The sequence below is a fragment of the Gastrolobium bilobum genome, unplaced genomic scaffold (genome assembly GCF_033153095.1).
Source record: "Gastrolobium bilobum isolate Gb01-03AN ecotype WA unplaced genomic scaffold, APGP_CSIRO_Gbil_v1 utg7436, whole genome shotgun sequence".
Taxonomy (NCBI): Eukaryota; Viridiplantae; Streptophyta; class Magnoliopsida; order Fabales; family Fabaceae; genus Gastrolobium; species Gastrolobium bilobum.
The window spans coordinates 15,563-37,710 of NW_026898850.1; the positions used below are offsets into that span (position 1 = coordinate 15,563).

The 22,148-nt window shown below is 33.5% G+C and overlaps 2 protein-coding genes across 4 annotated transcripts; both read right to left on the bottom strand.

Annotated features, from left to right (window-relative positions):
* Positions 1-1,822: 1,822 nt before the first annotated feature.
* Positions 1,823-10,164, bottom strand: LOC133284715 (fatty-acid-binding protein 2). The gene is made up of 11 exons (XM_061481787.1): positions 10,076-10,164; positions 9,375-9,902; positions 8,671-8,893; positions 4,148-4,223; positions 3,911-4,013; positions 3,533-3,601; positions 2,959-2,995; positions 2,801-2,875; positions 2,659-2,710; positions 2,402-2,446; positions 1,823-2,295 (listed from the first exon to the last, which is right to left on the bottom strand). Exons 2-11 carry the CDS (start codon positions 9,860-9,862, stop codon positions 2,198-2,200), a joined length of 1,266 nt encoding a protein of 421 aa, XP_061337771.1. The 5' UTR covers positions 9,863-9,902; positions 10,076-10,164; the 3' UTR covers positions 1,823-2,197.
* A 3,786-nt stretch (positions 10,165-13,950) lies between these two features.
* On the bottom strand, positions 13,951-21,826 carry LOC133284716 (guanine nucleotide-binding protein alpha-1 subunit). Of its 3 annotated transcripts, none has more exons than XM_061481790.1 (14): positions 21,362-21,826; positions 20,067-20,134; positions 19,902-19,974; positions 19,129-19,166; positions 18,954-19,043; positions 18,712-18,789; positions 18,370-18,477; positions 18,163-18,264; positions 17,359-17,414; positions 15,821-15,955; positions 15,353-15,446; positions 15,110-15,169; positions 14,950-15,029; positions 13,951-14,358 (listed from the first exon to the last, which is right to left on the bottom strand). In XM_061481790.1, exons 2-14 carry the CDS (start codon positions 20,127-20,129, stop codon positions 14,181-14,183), a joined length of 1,155 nt encoding a protein of 384 aa, XP_061337774.1. In that variant the 5' UTR covers positions 20,130-20,134; positions 21,362-21,826; the 3' UTR covers positions 13,951-14,180. The 3 variants fall into 3 exon arrangements, with proteins under 3 accessions (XP_061337774.1, XP_061337773.1, XP_061337772.1); XM_061481789.1 differs by having other exon boundaries at positions 20,067-20,241; XM_061481788.1 differs by having other exon boundaries at positions 20,067-20,253.
* Between the last annotated feature and the right edge of the window lie 322 nt (positions 21,827-22,148).

The window sequence follows — 22,148 nt, forward strand, 5'->3', positions numbered from 1 at the left end:
TTACAACTGTCTTTTTTTTTTCCCGAATTATATAATCTTTTTATGAGCATAGGGAAGAAGTAGGACATGATAGGAACGTGGATTGAAACACTTCAACTTATCGCATTACACGTTTTTTGATTTTTACATCACGAGGTGGGGGTGGTGGTGGGGGAGTCGCGACCACCATTTCACTATCAGCTACCACCTTTCTTGTTGGTGGATAACCTACACGCACTGTTTCAAGCCTTCAACCTTCGAATATATTTGAAAGATTACAAGAAAATTAGAAAATTTTGTTTCCTATACATTCATAAAATTTCAATTAAAAATATGTTCCCTTTCATTCTCCTCAATCTAAAGACACTTTTACTGTTAAATTTTAGGGATTAATGTTTAGAAGATAAAATTATCTTCTACACATATAAAAGTATGTATGACTTATATATATTTTTTCTCTCTTCCTTTCACATGGCTTCACTTGAGCTCCACTCACTTTTATGTGTGTATATAAGAAATAAAATTATATCCTACCTCCACCGAACTTTTTTTTTTTATCTGCACAAACTAATAAAATTTGGGTTCAACCGTTAACCTAATTATATCTACAAATTAAATTCTAGCCCGAACCCAGCCCAAGTGAGTTTACACATTGAAGTCCGAACATAGCCCACCTTAAGTTTTAGAAGCCCGAGCCCATATTTTAACCTTTATTCACCGTAATTCTCAAGTTTAATATAGTACATAATTAGATCTATGCATATGAAACAAGGGTTTTATTTCTCTTATGTCATATAAGAGAAATTTTATCTCTTATTCTCACTTCAATTTCCGTGCTCTATTTTTTTCTCTTTTCTTTTTTTAAAAATAAAATGGGTTCCACCATTTGTTGTGAGAGTAGGAGAAAAGATTTATCTTATGTGACATAAGAAAAATCAAACCCATAAAACAAACATACTTATACAACCATTATTTATTTTTTGGTTGAAAATACATCAATTATTTTATATCTATATATTTTTATCATTTGATTAAAAATTAATCACACCTTATTACATGAACACTTAATTTATAAAAGAATAAAGCTAATCATGTATCCTTAACACCAAATATTTTTACTCCTTTATAATTTTCAACATATTTTTATATTTTTTATATTTCAACTTAATTTTATATCCCTCACACATTTTTACTCCTTTATAATTTTCAACATATTTTGAGAATATTATTTAGCGTAATTCAAATATTTTATATAATAAGAGTATTTTGAAAAGGAGAAGGATATACTTAACACCAAAAAAATTTACAACATTTACAACTAACCTAATCACCGCTGATTTCCATCAATCTAACAGTTATAATTTATTGAAAATTATTGGGTCACATTTATTAATTAATTATTAATTCCAATAAATTATAGCCATTAGATTGACGGAAATCAATGGTGATTAAGTTAGTTATAAATGTGATAAATTTTTTTGGTGATAAGTATATCCTTTCCTTCCCCAAATGAAAATTATCACATAAAAATGCCAAAAATATTTTTAAGATATTCCCAAGAACTCAGAAGAAAAAAATCCAAAATTTTTTAAATGCTAACCAAAGAGATTGTTCTAAAATACTCAAATAACACTCATGGTTATAGTCTTACAGAATTAACAAGTTCATGTGCACCGTACTGGTCATCTTTGCACAGGAATGGTGGTGGGAACGCAGTGTCCCAGCCGTTGCTACTTACCAATAACTTAAATATCAATACAACAGATTTATATTGCAAGAAAAATATTATCTCACCCAAAATGTCCATAGAATCAAACTTGATTTATAAACCCTATACCTATTTTGATGATAAGAATTGAAGCACAGAACCAATACTTGTCTGCATTTTTTATTTTTATTTTCCTTTCATTATCTAAGTAAATATGATTATACATCTATCAGGGACAGAGGCATCAAAGCGATGCATATCTCAATAGGAACAGAAAGAATTTTCCAACGAGAATCCAAATTGAGATATCCTAATAACTTTTATGATTCAAAGGACAAACCTTGAGAAGTAATGCTGAGAATGATTTTCAAGACAGATTGAAATCAATTTCATGAAACCACTGCTTTGTGCTATAAGCTAGGGGTATATGCTATGCGGGTATATGCCATGCCACCCATGCCCAATTGTCCATTCTAAAAGCAGGACAATTGGGACAGAAAACGAACCGTTTTAACACCTCCTAATAATATTTGCAACGTTCCTGCCAATCTCTTTTTTAGTTTGTTCGCACACAGGAACATCTCCAATGTACATGTCAAAGAAAGCCCCTGCAAATTAAAATATTAGAACCTGAATTCAGTTTAATACCAGACAAAAGAAATACAGAAATTCAAATTGGTATGATACAAGTACATAAGTTTGAATATGACTTACGACACAAATCTTTGCTGTGGACACATCCAATCTGATTGCCACTAACTGTACGATTAAAACTAACAGTTTTAGTTGTCAACACAAAATTCTCGATAATCCACGTTAAATACAGAGGCACCATTAAGAAAAACGCATGCCTTCGGAGAAAACAGACCAAAAGGATGAGGGTTTTTTTTCTTCTTCTTCTGGTCTACCCTAAGGCCAACAATATAAACTTAGTTTCAAAAGTCAATTAAGTGCAGGCAAACATTACTCACTTTCAGTAATTAGACGTCCATCAACTGTTCGTCGGAACTCAATTACTGTTCCCTGCAACGGGGCAATACAGCTAATGTAACTCTTAAGACATCATTAGTAATTTAGTATGACAGAGAAGAAACATATTGATAGATTATTTACCAAAGGTATCGGGAAATTCTCTGTGAAGTATGAACCGAATGTCTTTAGGCAATGAAAGTCTGTGGACGGATTTGTCTGACCAAAAGTGGGGTTCGGGGGAAGTTAGAACTAATCCAGGGTAGAAACCACAAAAAATGATTTTCCAAGAGGTAGAGTACCTTAACTAATCGAGCTCGGAGTGATTTCTCAAAAGCACTGCATCAAAGTAGACAAATGAAAAAAAATAAAAAAAAATCATCAGTATCCTTTTGCCTTGCCACCTTAATTTCAAAATCAATTATATGCCAAACATCTTTATATTGAGGCTGCACCACTGCATTAAAAGAGCAGACATGCCCTTTTCATAGTCTACTTGGTTGAGGATATATAAATTTGAACGGATGGTTAATTACTCAAATCTAAATCAACCAAATCATATTCTAAATCAAACAGGGTTCAGCGAATTCTTAGTGGCAAAAATCAAACTTCTCATATTGGTACATCAAGATGTGTACAACGGCAAGATGGAAAGTAGAGCAAAATTATTTGGACTTCAGAAACATGCCAAAATATTGTTTAAAGACTTAATACCCGCAGATAAGACTTAATATATTTTTATAGAGAAAAGGAATAAAGCACAACAACGAGGTGTCTTCTGAAAACATGTGAAGGACTGCCAATTCTAATTTTAAAAGTTAAATTTAAAAATCAAGCACACATTTACACAACTTAGAAAAGAAAATTATTACTTACTCTTTCACGCTGTTAATTCTCAATCCCTTGCAATTTACAACAAGCCTAACAGTCATATTAACATCCTCCCTGCAACGGTAAAAAAAAAACCAAAGAAATGAATATCTTCTAATAGCATAACCATGAAATCAACCAAATAGCTTCTTTAAGTTTGCAAATCTCAGAAGTAGATAATATTTAGCCAAATCATGTATTAGGACATCCAATTGATTAACTTAACCTGGTGTTTTATACTACCTATAAATGTTCATAGAACTCCACAAATTTTCCCATGTACTTTTCAATGTATAATTAATTATCATCACCGAGAAGAGAACTCTTACATTCAATAAAATTTTATGCATATATAAAAAAAGAGCACATATGATGTTTTCAGACCTGAGAAGATCCTGGTAGAAATCATGACGGTTATTCAGTTCATCAGCAGAAATTGATGCATATTTTGGGCCCAACTTCTCACAGAGGGAGTATGGATGAACATCTGTTAAATAAAAACCAAGAGTGACTCGATTAACGGGGGAACTTTTGCCAACAACATACACAACAAGTATCGATAATATTTCATTTTCTTCACAAAAGGAAGGGAAAAAAAATCAAGTATTCAAGAAAACTTACAAAACCCAAATGCATAGACCTTCAGTGACTTGATTTTAACTATTGTCAGGGTTCTGGATCCTGTTCCAACCAGGACCTGAAGTAAATTTAAATGATTAGTTCATGTAAAAAAGCAAGGTAAATATAGAATCTCAAACACAGCATGTGGTGACCAGATCACGCAACTGATGTTGCATGGTTTGCAACATATCGAGCAAGGAATTGATAAATAATTCTAATATTCTCTTCCAGCCTATTACCTATACCATAAGTCATTGTTTAATAGCTACTTATTACAACATATGGTTCATGGTTGAGTTTGACTTACTGGTAATTCATTCGTTAGATGATTGTGATTAGTTACTTCTCTACTAGTATATAAGTCACTTTGTGACTCAGTAAATTTCATTTTCTTCTCTCAATTTTCTTTCCTCCCTACATGTTGAAAAACATGGCACAGCTGCGTCTTCTTCTCCTTTTTCTTTTCTTCTTTCCTCATCTTTTTCTTTTCCAGATTATCACTGTTTCATTTCTCAGAAAATCAATCCAAAATTTTCCTTCATTTTCCCTCATTATCTTCAATCAGTTCTATATCAATCATTCCCAAAATTCCAGATTGGGACTAATGTAGCTGATTTCCACCCACCCTCCAAGATTTCTACTTTGTTCCTTGCATCAATCAGCTTCTAGAACACACTTTTTCCCATTCCACAAAACTCATTTTCTCTAAAATTTTCTCTTCATCTTAAGTAAGATTTTCTCATCGTTCCATTTCTGTTTCTTCTTCCCATTTTCAGAGTGTCGGCATTTTTTTGGTTTAGATATATGAGTAATTTTCTGGTTTTCTCTCCTTGGTTTGTTGATCCCATTCTGCTCCTTCAAACCAAGGTATGCTTTGACGGTTCATAGATTTTCATCTCTTTTTTTCCCTCCTTTGATTTTCCCTGATTTGTAAGCTTATAGTCCTATGTTTGTTGATCCCATTCTGCTCCTTCAAACCAAGGTTTGTTGATTTGTAATATTTCTATGTTCCAGATGGTCTTTTTTTAGTCCTTTTTCCTTTTCATCTCCCCCCTCTTCTTCTTTTCCCCTTCTTTTATCACTTTTATATATATTGTAAAGAACCAATTCAACCCAAAAGCTTAAGCTGTTGGGTGAGGTTACATTAATGATTTTATATATCTCAACACGCCTCCTCACACGAGAACTCACTGGACTTGAAGGGTGGACAATGCACAGGCCCACCTACCTGTGCGAAGAAAGAAATTCTACTAGAAAGAAAGTGGGGGGCGGTAAGGATTGAACCCGGTACATCGAGGCTTTGATACCATGTAAAGAACCAATTCAACCCAAAAGCTTAAGCTATTGGGTGAGGTTACATTAATGATTTTATATATCTCAACATATATATATATATATATATTATTACTATTTTATTTATTTATTTTTATTTTTTATCTTTTATCTTTTTTCAACTCTTTCGTATCTTTTATTTGAGTTCATCTACCACCGACCCCAATTAATTTGGGATAAAGGTGTTGTTGTTGATGTTGATGTAAGCTTATAGCAAGCTTCAGAGATCTGACCATGGCTCTGTGGCTGTCATCTACCTTGCAATCATTGGTTATGCACCAGTAAGGTTTTTTGTTTTTGCTTTATTCAATCTTTTTTTAGTTTTTGGTAATCTGCAATTTGTGGTGTTTCTGGCATGAAGTTCCAGTATGTTTTTCTTGCAACTCTTTGTAGGCCATGGTGTTTTTTGGCACACATTGATATGAGCCAAAAGAACCTTTGAAAGTTAGGGATTCCAAGAATGCAGTTAGTGATTTCAATTCAATTTCGTTGTGATATTTCTAAAGCGATTCTTTTTGCTTGGGACATGAGCCGTGGAGATGATGCAATAAGAATGATGTGGCCTAAAGAAAGTTTGACGGCTTCTTGGAGCTACAAACCTTAACCAGTACAAAAAATTCACCATTCAATTTTAGATTTTCTTTCTTGTTAGCCGATGTGATTACAGCATAATTTGTTGTCTTTTGTAATTAGGGTTTGTTGTTGATTGATATGAGCCATATTGTCACCCCAAGTTGGATACTAAGAACACATCCTCCAGCTGGAGGGGCACTACCACATGTGGTTTATGGGTAGAGTTTCATCAGTCAGATGATTGTGATTAGTTATTTCTCTACCAGAACATAAGTCGCCTTGTGGCTCCATTGTAATCAATTTCCTCATTCAGTAAATTTGATTTTCTTCTCTCCTCACTCTTCTCTCAATTTTGTCTCCTATCTACCACGTTTCCAACACTACTAGCTATTTCAACATGAATTCCTCGTAGACCAGAACCTCTCTATACAAGTCAGAGAATTGTCAAGCCATCAACACAAGTACGTTCATGCAAGAAGTTCTGACACCCTAAAGCACCTTGACAATGAAGGTGTAAGATGCTGGACATTGCCTCATGCATTCCTCTTGGAACTACATTCTTAGAAGGCTTTTAGGTGGGGGACCACTCCACTGAGGCTTTAGGACCTTGGTATGGAGTCCCCGTTGGGAAATCAGGTATATGCAGCCTTGGGTTTCCTTTCACTTGGAAGTTGGACAATAGAGAAGAACCACCACACCTTTCTCTTTAACCCACTGAGATGTCACTTTCTCCTCATTTGATACCCCATGACTACAACCAAGGACATGTCATTTTCCTCTTCTCCCCACCATGCTAGGCTAAGAAGCCTAAACAAATAGACTTGGCTAGCACCACCTCGAGCATTATAACCCTCCGTCCTAGACTCCCCTATAAATATACAACCCTCTAAACACTTGAATCAACAATCCAACACCAAGAGAGAACCACGGACATATTGGTCCCCTGCACTCAAACCTTTCTTTCATACCTTTCTTTCATATCCTCTACTTACTTCATATCATACCATCTTATAATTTTTCCAGGAACTATGTAATTCTTTGTTAGCAGACCCCCCAATTAAAAAGGTCAAGGTTAAGAGGGTTAGCTGGGGATTAGGACCCAACTATATTAATAATAGAATAACTACTTATATTCAATGATAAAAAGGGATAGGGGAAGTTAGTTAGAGTCAGTTGAGAGTTGTGAGAAAGAAATTTGAAGGGAGAGAACCATGTCTCTTGAATACCTGGGCATTAGAGAGAGGAAGAGACTGATGGGCCCGAAATAATTAGTGATGGGCCTGAGATAATTAGTTAGTTAGTTTGAGAGTTATTCTAGAATATTCTCAAAGAATAGGATATAAGGAGGGGAGTGTGGGGTATGCATGTATTCAGAATTGGTTAGTGGGAAAATTGGGGATCTCTGGGAGTTGAGATTTCTGGGTTTATTTTGTTGCATTTTATCTTGTAAGGAGCTTGGCTCCATTTATATTTTCTGCAATTTCAGATTTATAAAAATAGGTTCCATCAGAGACTCCCAATTATATCATTATGGAAGAAATTGGAAGGGAGAGAACCAGGTCTCTTGAATACTAGGGCATTAGAGAGAGGAAGAGACTCCCAATTGTATCATTATGGAAGAAATTGGAAGGGAGAGAACCAAGTCTCTTAAGTATCAGGGCATTAGAGAGAGGAAGAGACTCCCAATTGTATCATTACGGAACTTCGGTTTCTTATCACATTGATAGTGATCAGAGTAGTTCTCTACAATAAAGATGCATTGCTCTACCTATTTCTGATCCAGTTTTATCACAATCTTTTCACGGATGATATGTTTATATATGTTTGGTTGATTGAAATTAGAAGCAATAAGCAATGCTGCTTGATTATCGCAAATTAGAATCGTAGGCCATACATATCTCACAAAACTTCAATTCGTGAAGAAGTTGTTTTAACCATACGAGCTCACACATGGTGAGAGTCATAACTTGATACTCTGCTTCAGCACTGAATCTAGTGACTACATTCTTCTTTTTGCTTTTCCATGAGATAAGATTTCCTCCATTAAGAACACAACATCAAGAGGTTGAACTATCACTGGGATATCCAACCCAGTTAGCTTCTGTCTAAGCTACCATATTTGCATGGCCCCTACCTGCATATACCAAGTTACCAACCACTGCAGGAGAGCCCTAGTTATGGTGAGATAATACAGTTTTCCTACTAGTCTTAAATCCTTTCCCTGGTGTGGTAGAAGTTTAACATTCAGATCCATAGCAGTATCAACTAGTTTATAGTCAAGCACTCCATATTCTTCCAAAATGACAAGGGCATACTTCCTTTGTGAGATAGCAATACCATCCTTTGATTGGACAATCTCAATTCCAAGAAAATATTGTAATCAACCTAAGTGTTGTTTCAAATCTTGAATACCATCATCATGATTATTTTCCAAAGCTACACTAACTATTGTAACTAATTCTAAAAAAACAGTAGGCTAATTCCAACACCAGCTTTAGCCATTATCAATAGTATCTTAACTAAAATTCAAAACAGTTGCATGGAGCACAGAAACTAATCATACAAAGTGAAAAAGGGCCAAAAGAACCAGAAAAAAAAAATGTAAACCGAATATTAACCTCAGAGTTGAAGCTGGAGTTCTGTTCTCCAGCTGATATATTGTCCAGAACCACAGGAAATTCAATGCCGGTTTTGGGCTCCACTGCAGGTTTTGCCTGGTTCAAATCGGGAAAGGATAGGCGAGGACATCCTTGTTGTTCAACCTCCCTAGGCATTTGGTTCATGCCTCCATTCATTTGCACATCAGGATTCTGCAATGGGCCAGCTAGTACATTTGATGACCTAGAGGCAAAAATAAAAAACATTAAAAAAAAAGATTTAATTGTTATAAAACCAAGAAAGAGAATGGCATAAACAAAGACTACGCTGGGATATGTAAAACGGAATGGAATGTCATGAGTTATCATTGTTTGTATTTCTTAAAATTGGAAGGAATGGAATGGAACATGATGTAGTCTATTGCATCCCATTCCATCCAATAGTCTCATTTTTCCTCCCACCATTTTGGAAGTATGGGAAGGAACCATTCTAATAAAGTTATAATAACTCTTATCATTCCTTCCATTTCCCATACAATGAAACGGAACAATGATATGGTAATTTTATTCCATCCCATCCCTTTTCATTCTATTCCACCCATCATTAAATATCCAAACATAGCTAGAAAAAAAAAAATTCACTACCAATTAAACCCGACTAGCGAGTATAGCTAGAAAAACAAATAAAATCAATATCATTTTTTTATTTTTGGGATGTGACATACAAGTTTTGAATTGGGGGTACCAATGCTGCAGCTAATGAGAGAACAGGGTATGATTGAAGCCTTTTGGCTTCCCTCCAGAGCAACCTCATGGCAAAACTTGAAATCTTGGCCAAAGTTACAGGGGCAGAAGATTTCCTTCTTGATCGAAAAGGAAAACCAAACCCAGCCACATTAGACATAGGCTTAACCTGCACGGTGGTAGCGTTTCCAAATCCAGGAAGAGGACCATTCAAGGAACGTGCTATGCCCTGAGCCACATTCGAACTCGACCCACTAGACAACCATAACAACAACGCACCAGCGAGTCTTGACACGTGCCCGAATGCTTCTTGAAGTGCATAACTTCCGGGAACGTACGAGTTTCTAGAATTATCCACCAACGAATGCAGCAAATTAGACCCCAAAAAATTGTTAAACGCAAAGGGATCCAGAGAAAATAATATATCAGGATCCGAATTCATCGAAAATAGCCAATCGTTCTTCTTCATCTCTCAGCAAACCACAAAATCACTCGATAGATTGAACAACCTGCAAAGAATGATTTTAATATATATTTTTTTTTTTTTTCTGAAATTTTCAACCAACGAAAAATGAGAAGAAAGTAAAAAACAGAAACGAAAACAAAAGGTGGAAGAAAGTGTTGTTTATTTTCACTTTTTTATTTTTTGATTTTTGGAGGATTAGGGAAATTGTAAACGAACCTGAAATAAAAGAGAAAGAGAGTTTAGGGGAGCGTTTGAATCGGGGATTAGTTAGCATGAGAATCGATTTGGCTTTCCGCGACATAAAGACACACAGAAATAAAGAGAACGAGAAAGAAGCGAATATGTTTTGAGCATAAAAGGGGAACAAGTCACGTGGATTCTAAAACGATCTTTTCTGGACAAAAATGGAAAAAAGTAGTAAAAAAAATTTGAACCCACACTTTCTGGTCAAATCAGATTTTCATTCAAAATAAAATTATAAATTATACGAGATAGAAAGATTATACTTATCCCTTCTTGTAATTATATTTTAATTTTCGTTAGTTATTATTTATTTTGAATTAACAATTAATTTATGAGTTTGATTTGAAAAAATAATAACTGTTGATTGACAGAAATCAACGATTAAAATATGGTTATAAAAATTGTAAAAAAAAAAATAGATTATAAATATAACCTTCGTCAAATTATATATTTCGAAGAATGAAAAATTATTTTCTCATGAAATAGTTTTTTTATATGGGTTCATTTTTTCTGCAGTTATTGCAGATAAGTTATCTGCTGTAAGTCAATACGACGTCGTTTTGAGACGGAAATCATGGTATTTTGTAGTTTTAATTTATTTAGGGTTATAATAGTCTTTATATTTATAATTTTTTGAGATTTCAATACCAAAACGACGTCTTTTTGTGAATAAATACAGATAACTTATCTGCATTAACTGCAGAAACATTTTTCCCTTCTTATATTGTAAAATATCAAAATTTGTGCTATCTTTTTTATTTTATTTTTAACAAGTGATGGACATCATCATTTATTGTGTTTTTAGCATAAAAAATATTATCTCATATTATAATATGAAAAAAGAGAATATTTTCGAGTAATATATAAATTAATTTCTCTTTTGAAGAAAAATATCAATACTTATTTTTATTAAGCGAACGTAAATACAACAGTAGTAGTACATTAAAAATTTCTCGTTTGAATGGCCCCACCATTTTGGACACGAAATGACCCTTTGAGGAGTCTTAAATGACGTTTATGTCCTTCCGAATCTGGTACCATCCTTTTCCATCACGTGACAGCTATGAGCGACGTTGGTTGCCTTGGCGCGGCGCCGTGTGTAACCTTCGCTTTTCTTGCGCTTCAGAATAGTTAAGTTAACCGAATCTAACTATGATTTACCGCAAAACATGAGTAGCACAAGAAAAATCGTACTCTATTACTTACAATCCCTTATCCCACTTCGTGGTTCGTGCTTTTTCATTCCCGTCGCGTTATGTCTGCGTTTTGATTTTTTATTTTTTATTTCTTTTTTCCCTTTATAATGGATTATTTTGCTTTTCTCTCTTTAATTATACAATATTCTCTAGTTATCCTCTAAAGTAAACAATGTACTCAAAAAATACGAAATTATAATTATAAATTAAAAATCAATTGAATAAATTTTAATCTGACACTAAATGAATATTTATTTTATATTTATTTAAAATGAGTTAAATTATATCCTATTATGATATAGTGTTAAAATCAATTGACAGATCATTTTGATTAGTTAAAACTAGTCAAAACACTGACTCAAAATTAATATTTATTATCATCAAGTACATGAAACAACTAATGGGATATTGTTCAAATTTAACCAATAATTTGAGTTTAAGTTCTGCATATGCAATTATATTATAACTTTGAGAATGAATCAAATTAAATGGTTCTATTTCTCAATCTTTTCGACCTCGATTCCGTAGGAGCAAATCATAAAAATTGAAAAAGAATTGATCATTCACAATCACCGGTGAAGGATTCCTCAAAAAGTTAAGGATTAGTAATCCTTTTGAAAATTCAAAATCCAATAGATTTGATCTTATACATATGCGAGACTGGCCTAACTTAGATGGGATATGATTGTTTCTTTCTGAAAAATTGTGAAAATTTTTGCCGATCTTATGATGCTTCTTAGCTCGAATCCGAATTAGTTAAATAATTTATATAAAAAAATATTACCTGTTATGTTCTTTAATTCCAAATTTTTTTATATTTTATATTATTATATGTATTATATAAACAATTGAACCTGGTAGAAAAGATCTATATCGGGCCCCACATATAATTCAATTCTTTCGTTCTCACATCAATTGCTGCCATACATGCTTAGAGAATTTTCACTCTTAAATATGAACGTAACCTTAATAACGATGATAGCCCAATACGTAACAACCATTACCAATAACTTACTTGGAGAAGCTTTGCAACCGTATAATAAAAGAGAGACAGAGATCATGGTTCATTAACCGACAATTGACTAATGCTTCCGTAATAGTTGGACAATGCTGGCAATGGTCAATGATGTGCAGTTGCGATAACCAAGAACACTTGGTAGTTGGTAATGCCCCAGAATTTAAAGTAGGAAAGACTCCTAATTCTAACTAGATGTCTTCTATAATTTTAATCCTTTTTTTACCTTAGAAATTAACATATCAAATGCGCTTGAAAATAAGGGTTCACTTTTTTCTGCCGTATCTGCAATAAGTCCAATACGACGTCGTTTTGGAACGAAAATCATGGTATTTTTGTAATTTTAAGTTATTTCAGGATTATAATAATCTTTATACTTATAATTTTTTAAGATTTCAATATCAAAACGATGTCGTTTTGGAAATAAATGCAGATAGCTTATCTGCAGAAACATTTTTCCCTTATATATAAAACACAAAGAAATAAAATATAAAACATAAACTACAGGAGAAAAAATGTTTAATCGAATAGCCACACAAAAAATGTAAAAATGTTGGAAAAAAACGTTTGTCATTTTAAAATATATAACTTTGTATCATTTTAGATCTTAACCGTTGATTTTCAACAGTTAGAATTTATTAAGTCAAATTTATTAATTAATTAGTAATTCATAACAAAATCAAATAAATCATAATCGTTGATCGACGAAAATCAACAGTTAGAATCTAAAATGACATAAAGTTATATCCTTTAAAATATAAAAATATTTTTCCCAAAAATGTTTTATCTAATAACCACAAAAAATTGCTATATCTAATAACCTAAAAAAAATCAATTTAATTTTAATAAATTCCAAACATAAGTGATTTGGTTTTTATAATAAACAAGTAATTCGGACGTGACTTGTGCCTCAACTGAGGGCTGACGATCAAAGGAAGCCCTAAATTTGAAAATTCTTGTTTTGAAGACCCTTTCTAGCAGAGTACATTGATTCTTCCACTAGGATTTTTTTATATTTGGATATTAGTTTATTACTATAAGTTTGCTCCAGTCAAGTATGGAGAATTAGTCAAATAGTTGGCTGCCCAAGTTTCAATAGGTTTTCACAAATTTTGATAAAATCCGACCTATTTATTGTTTATAAGAAGAGATATAGACATAATATTTTAAAAGAATCTATTTCCTTGCATATGGAATATATAAAGGATATCCTTCGCTGGCGATCTTCAATGCTATTTCTCATATTGACTTAGTATATTTTAAAAAAAATATCTTTAATGCAGGCCAATATTAGAAGTAGAACCAAGTAGTAAAAGCAAAAGAATATACGTATGAATTCAAAACTTAATATAGCAGGCACATGGCACTCAACGGAAATTTTTTTAATATTACGGATACACCTGTTTACTAAAATGAGTAATTTATTTTTCATTTTAACTCTTGTTTTTTTTTTTTTATATTCCTTTTCAAGTCCCAAAAACTTTTCTTATTTAGTCAGGATGCAAGTACATCCGTTGTACCAAAAGTTTGTACATGTCTCTAAATTAGTATCATAACTAATAAAGTAATAATCATGAATAATAGATCATATCATTAGTTAACTTTCAATCTATAAAAACATAATCACAAATCATGATATCAAATCTTGAAACTTCAACGCAACAAATTTGCGCTTTTAACATGGACGTGGAGATCAACTATTTAGAATGGCCTTTCTCCATCCACTCTTTCAACAAGATTTACTTGAAACAAAATCAACAAATCGATTTAATATTTAGTATACCTGACCTCTAGTATACCCAAAATCTTTATCACCTCTTCAATGTAAAAATATATTTCATCCCTCTTATAACATATGGTTCACTGGTCATAACAAGCCAGCCTCAAAGAGATTCCTCCGCCTCAGACTCTCATCAACAAGCTTGAAGGTTTTCTTAACAACCTTCTGATCAAGAGCAGTGGTCCGGTAGATCTTAAAGACGCGGTCCACGCGATCAGGAGCAGTGCTCTGGAAATATGATTCCTCAAATTTTTTCTTCACAAACCTGAAAAAATGAGGTTTTTCCAAGTCAATTAATTGTGTTGGTTATGAAAAAAATTAATGTGAGCAATAATAACCTTGTTTACTATATTATATACAAGCATCAAAATGAGTATATTCCCTATGTATAGTTCTGGTGGAAACACAACCAAGATTCTTCAGGCTTGTCATGCAATAGAAAGCACGTTATAGAACAATGTAAGAATTTATGAATTTTGAAGGCCTCCATTGGCCAGGATCAACTACTTTGCTTTCAGCAACATCCTTTGTAAATAACCAACTCAGCCCAAAAGCTTAAACTAGTGGGTAAGGGCTTTTTAATGGTTTTATATATCTTAACACACCCTCACACGAGAGCCCACTGGGCTTGAAGGGTGGATAATGCACAGGCTCACCTACCTGTGCGAAGAAAGAAATTCCAAGCGGAAAGAAAGTGGGAGCAGTGAGGATCGAACCCGGTACACCGAGGCTCTGATACCATGCAAATAACCAACTCAACCCAAAAACTTAAGTTAGTCGGTAAAGGTTTTTTAATGGTTTTATATATCTCAACATCCTTTATTCTAAATGCCTAAGGTGTAAAGAAGTTTCTTACTCATATGCATGTTCAATCTCTTGTTTCCCTGTTGAAACTGGCTGGTAATCTTTGAACCAGTCACATACATTAAGTGGGACCTGCACAATGCAACACATTAGACTGAAATGATAATAGCCTCCATCAATGACAAAGTGTACAACTTTCAGATAGTTCTTACATTCAGGATCTTCTTCTCAAATATGTCAAACTTGTTTAAAAATAACATGAAGGATGTTTTCTGCATAGAAAAGAGAAGGATATCATTATTTTCTGACATTGGTAGAAATCTTAAACTGTCAAAGTATAAAGCTCTCAATGGCAAGTATCATATAAAGGAAACAGAGAAAGAAAAAGTTGGCATAAGAAAGTTCCACCCAATTGTAATAGATGTTAAAAGTTAAAAAAGACTATAAAAGGAAACCTCAAAACATTGTTGCTTCAGAACCCACTCAAAAAGTTCCTTAGTCTCCATCATTCTGTTCTTGTTCTCATCCTCAAAAAGTGTTTGATCATACCTGGAAGGCAAATGTGATGTCAACACTTGTTGAGCTTTACACATTTCATAATTATGATGCTCTTGCCAACAATATTGAAAGGATATACGAATTAATTTGGCACAAAGTATTTCATGCATACCAACATTTTTTTAATTAGTAACTAACACCAGACGTATTCAGCTGCAGGACTACAATGAGCTTACCCTTCAATTTCAAGTAAAATATGTGTTTGGTAGTTGGCAACTACTGAAAAAGTGTCAAAGCAATATCATATTAAAACAAAACCTTTCGATTTGGTGTCAAGCAACATCATTTACATACAAGAGCCTGATATATGTTTCTGACATTTCAAAACATCATATTAAAATAAAAAATCAAATGGTAGACCATACTCGCTAATTGCAGCACAGAATATTACAGCTGAAACTCCTTCAAATAGATGGATCCATTTTCTCCTCTCATTTCTCTGGCCGCCAACATCAAAGAGTCTGTAAACTTCACCACTTTTCTTATTTTCTCCAACAGGGCTGTCAAAATACCAAAGACATTATATCGTTGAGTTGTTCTATTCAGTATGCCATATTACGATCAAGAAAAAGGCAAGGGAACAGTACAAATGTTGAGTAACACGAGAACACCCTGCTTCATGTATTAAATGTGGCTTGATATACATAGTCAATCAGTCACACACAAAGACAAGCAAGATTTGTCCTTCCTACCAGAATAGATGGCAAAGATCATTTGGAAAAACATACATACAAAACTAAGCAAGCATATGCAACCAGTTTTAGGCCACTTATGACTATTTAGATGATATGAGAAGGTGGAAATGGATGAGATGCAATCAGGATAACAGCAGAGATTTAGAAGAAACCATGAGCAACAAAGACTGATTACGGCAATCAAAAGTGAGGGAAATACAGGAATGAAAACTGTTAAAGAATAATAGGTTTAGGGTGTGGAAAGAAGGACAAGAGAAAGATGGCTCAAAGAAAGAAACTGAAAATATAATTACAGACAAGAGAACACTATTAGTAGAACCCCAAGTCCACTAACAATAAGACAAACCTAGACTAATCAAAAAAGATATTCTAAGATATCTACAGATATTCTTAATACTCTCTAACAAAAACAAGCAGATGAATATGAAAGATAACACGTGTAGTATTATTTTTAAGCTCTAGCCACAAAAACCAAAATTAAGGACCATCGTTCTCCAAGTAATACTTCACAATCAAGGCAATTGCACTCAGTAAATACAGAAATCTAATCTAGTTTCTTATGTCACCTTTAGAGGCTGTCATTCATATTTTGAGAAAGAGTACAACAACAACAAAAGCGATTTCCCACTAGGTAGGATTGGCTACAAGGATCAAACAAGGCCCTTGAGTTCTTTTATAAACCAAGTCTTCAGAAAGGTCATTTAAATCTAAGTCCTTTTTAATGGTTTCACAGTTTTTCTTAGTCTCCCTCTACCTCCTATAATTATTGGGCTATCCTCATCTGATGAACTCTTGTTACTGGAGCATCTATTAGTCTTCTTTTCACATGGCCAGTTTTGGGCAAGATTCTACTACCATCTTTTCCTCAATATGCGCTACCGTACTTTCTCCCTAATGCATTACATGAACTTATCTTGTATTGCATTCATATATAGAGAAAGAACATGACTATAAATAATGCAGTTGTTCAAGACTACATCAAAAAGTCAGTTTCTTGTTTCTAGTTACCTCTTTCAACTAGCAATACTCCTTATAGTTAGCCATCCCCACCCCACCCCAGAAAAGGCCATATGTCTTCATTCTGAAAGGGTTGCAACTAAAAATTTCTAGATTAAGCATATCAGGAAGAGAAGAACAAAACAGTGACAGTAACAAGAATCTCTACGTATCATTTCAATATGGCAAATCAAGTCTATCAGCATGTTTACCTGAACTGGATCTCTACAACACCAGTGGTACGCACTCTTGCATACAAAACATCCTCCTGCAGTTGTTAAACAGAGTGAGAAATTAAGTAAGATTCATGATCTTACAACCATTTTAAAATTTAAGGGTCCTTCACCAAAAAAAAAAAAAAATCTAAGGGTCTATCACTGCAGAGAGAAATTAAAACTTAAGTGAGCTTCTTCCATGATACGTCCTGTATTTGGTCTGCTGAATTGGCTATATAGGAAACTTTGCAGAATCTAGTATCACGACAATAATATACCAACATCAACATCAACAACACCTTTATCCCATACTAGTTGGGGTCGGTAGAGGATGAACCCAAACGACTATAGTATACCAATAAAAGAAAACAGAAAATAAGTTGATGTAAGGACAAAAAGAAGTTAAGCAAAATAAGGCCATTTAAGACAGAATTATACACCACCACCACTATTTACTTTTTGAGATCAAGAACGCTGCATTTGAGCTGGATTTTTTTCAAACATGAACCAAATATACTTCTTCAGACCTTTTAATTCATTTTTTTATCAATAACAAAATAGAAGTGTCATGGGTTGTAATCCGCGCATGTTAAAATTGTACACAAACAAAAGTCAAGAAGAGAGAAAAAGAAAAGAAAATAATTTGGGCCCTCAAACTTGAGGAATCTAGAAAATAAAGAGTACCACACTCGCAAATAAGAAATAAATCAGATCCGCAATGGGCTAGGGAAGATAAAAATGAAATTAGGAATTAGCCTTAAAATATATGTAAACAACAAAAATATGATAGGTTTTGGATACCTTTGTTGGAACATAATTTGCATCAGACAGCCTCTCCAAATTTTCCATGAAATAATGAGTACAATCTGGAACTTGGAACTCATTACCACGGGCATATGTTTCCTAGAGAAAGTAAAATATGTGGTACATAATACCAATTAAATGATGCCAAAAAATAACTATGTAGCTGGATTAAAGTAAAACCAATAAAGTATGCCATCTAGCTACCTGAATTGCAGTATCCTTCCATAGATTCTCTATGTCCTGTGCAAGTTCCTTGGTGAGACATGGGTAATCCAGCCTGCCTCCAATTTCTGATAATTTTTCCCCAATGTACTGCCAAAAAAATTAAGAAAGCTCCATTTGAATTTAGAAGAAAATTCTTTGGCATAAAAGTTTCACAAAGTAACAGATTCCTCCCAAAAGAAGAAGAAGAAGAAGCCTACGTACAATTGCTCACTCTGTAGTTCTTTTTAAATCAAATTTTGTTTAACAAAATACCACACCATAAAACTCTTCATAATTATTAACCAACCATAGTAGCAGATACAAGAGGTAACAGTGAACTACCTTATTTTCATCGGATACAACGTACTTTGAAAAATCACTATCATTCTGAGCTAACTCCTTTGATCCATCATGCAGTAACTGTTTAAACACATCAAGTACATATTAAGGATTACAGTTTATTCAGCTATCTCCAATAAAACTCAATTCACAGAAAACTTTTTTCAAACTATAAACAGTGGACACTGCTAACTCTGTATTTCTAAGAGAAAATTAATCAACACACCCTTTCGAGTATTGCGTACTTTTATTGTCTGATACACGTTAGCATGAATGACTGGTAGGTAGCTTTTTAGCTCTGCTTCATCAAAGCCAGTTTGAAATAAAAGTTTTATCTGCATATTATAGAAAAATATATAAATATAACAATCTAGCAACTATATTCAATGTTAAAACATAGAGAACAATGTATTTTCTTGCCTGCTTAAAGATTGTGGATTTCCCTGACTCTCCAGCTCCTAAGCAAGAGGGGCAATGACACATTTAAATATGTCCGAAAGAAAAATAACAAAAGCAAGCTATTAAGACATTATTGCATATATAATGCACAGGAACAGGATAGACCACTTAACTAACAGAATAAGTCATCCAAGACTATAAGGAAAACCTTATATCCTGTTTGATCAATTATTCCAAATCCTAAAGGTATGAATATACAAATTATCAATTAGTTTCCTGAAACACCGAGACTATACTTTCTGCTACAAATCTTACTTAGACGAATGGGGGCAACATGGATCAAACTCATAATAACTTGGTCATAGAGGCTCTGATACCATGTTAATCACCAATTATTCCAAAAGCATAAGTTATTAGGTGAAGTCTTATGAGTGGTTTTATATCTATCATACTTAGTGAGTTATGAACTAAGTACAGCTCAATCAGATGTTAAGTTTACAGTAAAAGACCTTATACTGCAGAGTTGGTAGTTTTCTCAATAAAAAAATTCAAATAAATAACAGGGTCACATCAAGGCACTGAGCGTTTTTTAGAAACATTTCAATTGCCAGCAGAAACTACATATAAACGATATTTGTTATTCCTTCAAAATCTCGGGAGCATCATCACCACTTATACAATGCTAGATTCCAAATGCTTTTATAAAACACTAAAACTGACAAATTTTAACTATAAAATGTATAAGTGAAGCATATACAACTGAGATAAAAGTAAACAGGCCAAGTGAAATGTACCAAGTAGTAGAAGTTTCTGAATATGCTTTTCAGCCTTTGTTTCTAACTCTATTCTTCTTTCAATTTCTGCAGCCTGCAAATGCATGTACATTTATCAAATTAAAGGCCACGTAACACTTTAAGATTATTAAGAACTTAAAAAGCAATTTATCAAATACAAAGGACCTGTGCATTTTCTTCAGCATCAGCATCATTATAACGACGATTTCTGCTACAGAGTAAGCCCATATTTTCTGTTACAAAAGACAGCATAGAAGACGACTAGTCAAGCTCCACCAGAAATCAGTGTGTTTCAATGCCCTTCTCTAATGCGTACATACATTAATGGGCTTGATTTCACCTAACAAAAGAACTAGGATAGTGTCAGGAGCCAAAAAAATAAAGAAAGCAGGAACCCTCCATGGCTCCACCCCTCAAAGGAAGATCTTAAAGTCATTTCATAAGCTGATATTCCGCTCAACTTGCAAGAGCATGAACCACTTATACATTCTCATTCCACACTCCACAGAATAAGACAGTTGAATAAAGTAAAACAGACTCAGGCACAGCTGAATAGCAGGTCGAATTATAGGCCAAAATATTTGCCACATTGCATTTGAAGTTGAGAATTATCCTCAATAAGTTATTTTGTCAAAATGCTATATTAAATGGACAAGAAAAGATTGTTCCCTCTTTCACGTCTGGGGAACAACTTAGTGATCACATATGAACAAAGTATGAGTGACTCGACGGTCCAAGGCACACAAAAATGAACCCATTGCTCCAGTTCCTGCAACTTAAGTTTCACCTTATATGGCTAAGCCCATCATCAGATACAAGCAACCCCATGTTGAGGACAGAGTTCTGAGGATAATTAAGATGCCCAGGACTGTGATAGAACTTTACATAGGCCATTATTTTGGCTGTGTCTTAGAGTAAGTTTTTTGGCCATTCCCCATAATCATCAAGTTATTAATCTCTTATGCGCTTTAACACCCCCATCCATAGCCATAGAAAGACAGTAATCTAATTGAAGTTTAATTGTTTTGGACATACTCCTTTTTCTTTCTTTCATTCATTAATGTTATTGGTCAGCTAGGCATCATACCTAAACAAAAACTAATCATTTGAAGCTCTGAATTCTAATTCTCTCCACACTGAGCATGAAAAATCAGCAGTTCAAATACCATAAAAGCATGAGCATGCAAAGTCTAATCAGCCCATGAAAATTAACACAGAAAAGAGAATAACACAGTCCAAAAATTACACACCAAAAAAATCAAAAAAGAAAGAAAGAAAAAGAAAAGGACAACATGTCCGAATCTCGATCTGCATATGCAAGTACAACATCAATAACAGAGATCTCCTGGCCAAAAAAATTCTAACCCATATTAAATTATTAAGAAAATAGAGGATCTTGAAAGAGAGAGAAAATAAGTATGCAACATGTAAAAAACAAAATAAAAATAAAAGGAGGTTACCTGAAAAGAATTGAGTAAAGGGTGGAAGATATGCCGCTAGATTTGGTTGATGAGTTGAGAGTGAGAAGATAGAAAGCAAGTTCGGTTGTGTTGGTGGTTCATAGTGGAGGAAGAAGATTATATCATTCTACTATAATAACACAACACAACATAAAAAGTAAAAAAAAATAATTTTTGTTTAGTTTAAGGTAATAATGGATTATAATATAAATTGATTTGGAGCAGTGTAGGTAATAATGGGTACACAAAACACAAAACAACATGTACTAATGTATCATACGGAGAGAAACATAGACATATATAGTATAGAAGAGAAGAAGATGATGGTTAATTGATTTGAGACTATATAAAAAAAAAAAAAAAAAACAGAATAAGAAAGGGAAAAGAAAGAGAGAATAGAGATTAAAGAAAAAAGAGCGCCGAAAGCTGCTGCTATGAGGCTTGTTCGTTCTTGTTTGGGTTCGGTCAAAGTTTAGAAAAGACAGACACAGACAAGCAGCCAGCAAAGCCAGTGTGATAACACTTTTCTATGTCTTCTTGGGAAAATACACACACACTACGCTGTTATACTATGCATAACACACACTCTATATCTAAAAGCCTCGAATATGTTGTTTAATTGGAAACAAGATAAGACTAGGTAAGGAGAAAATTAGGTTTAATTCTTATTAAATATAATTTTGGATAATTTTAAAGGTTTTAATGTTTATATAAATAGATAAGTTATTTATATTACTCACTTTCAAAATAACATTATTTTAGAACAAAAAATTAAAACGAAAAAAAT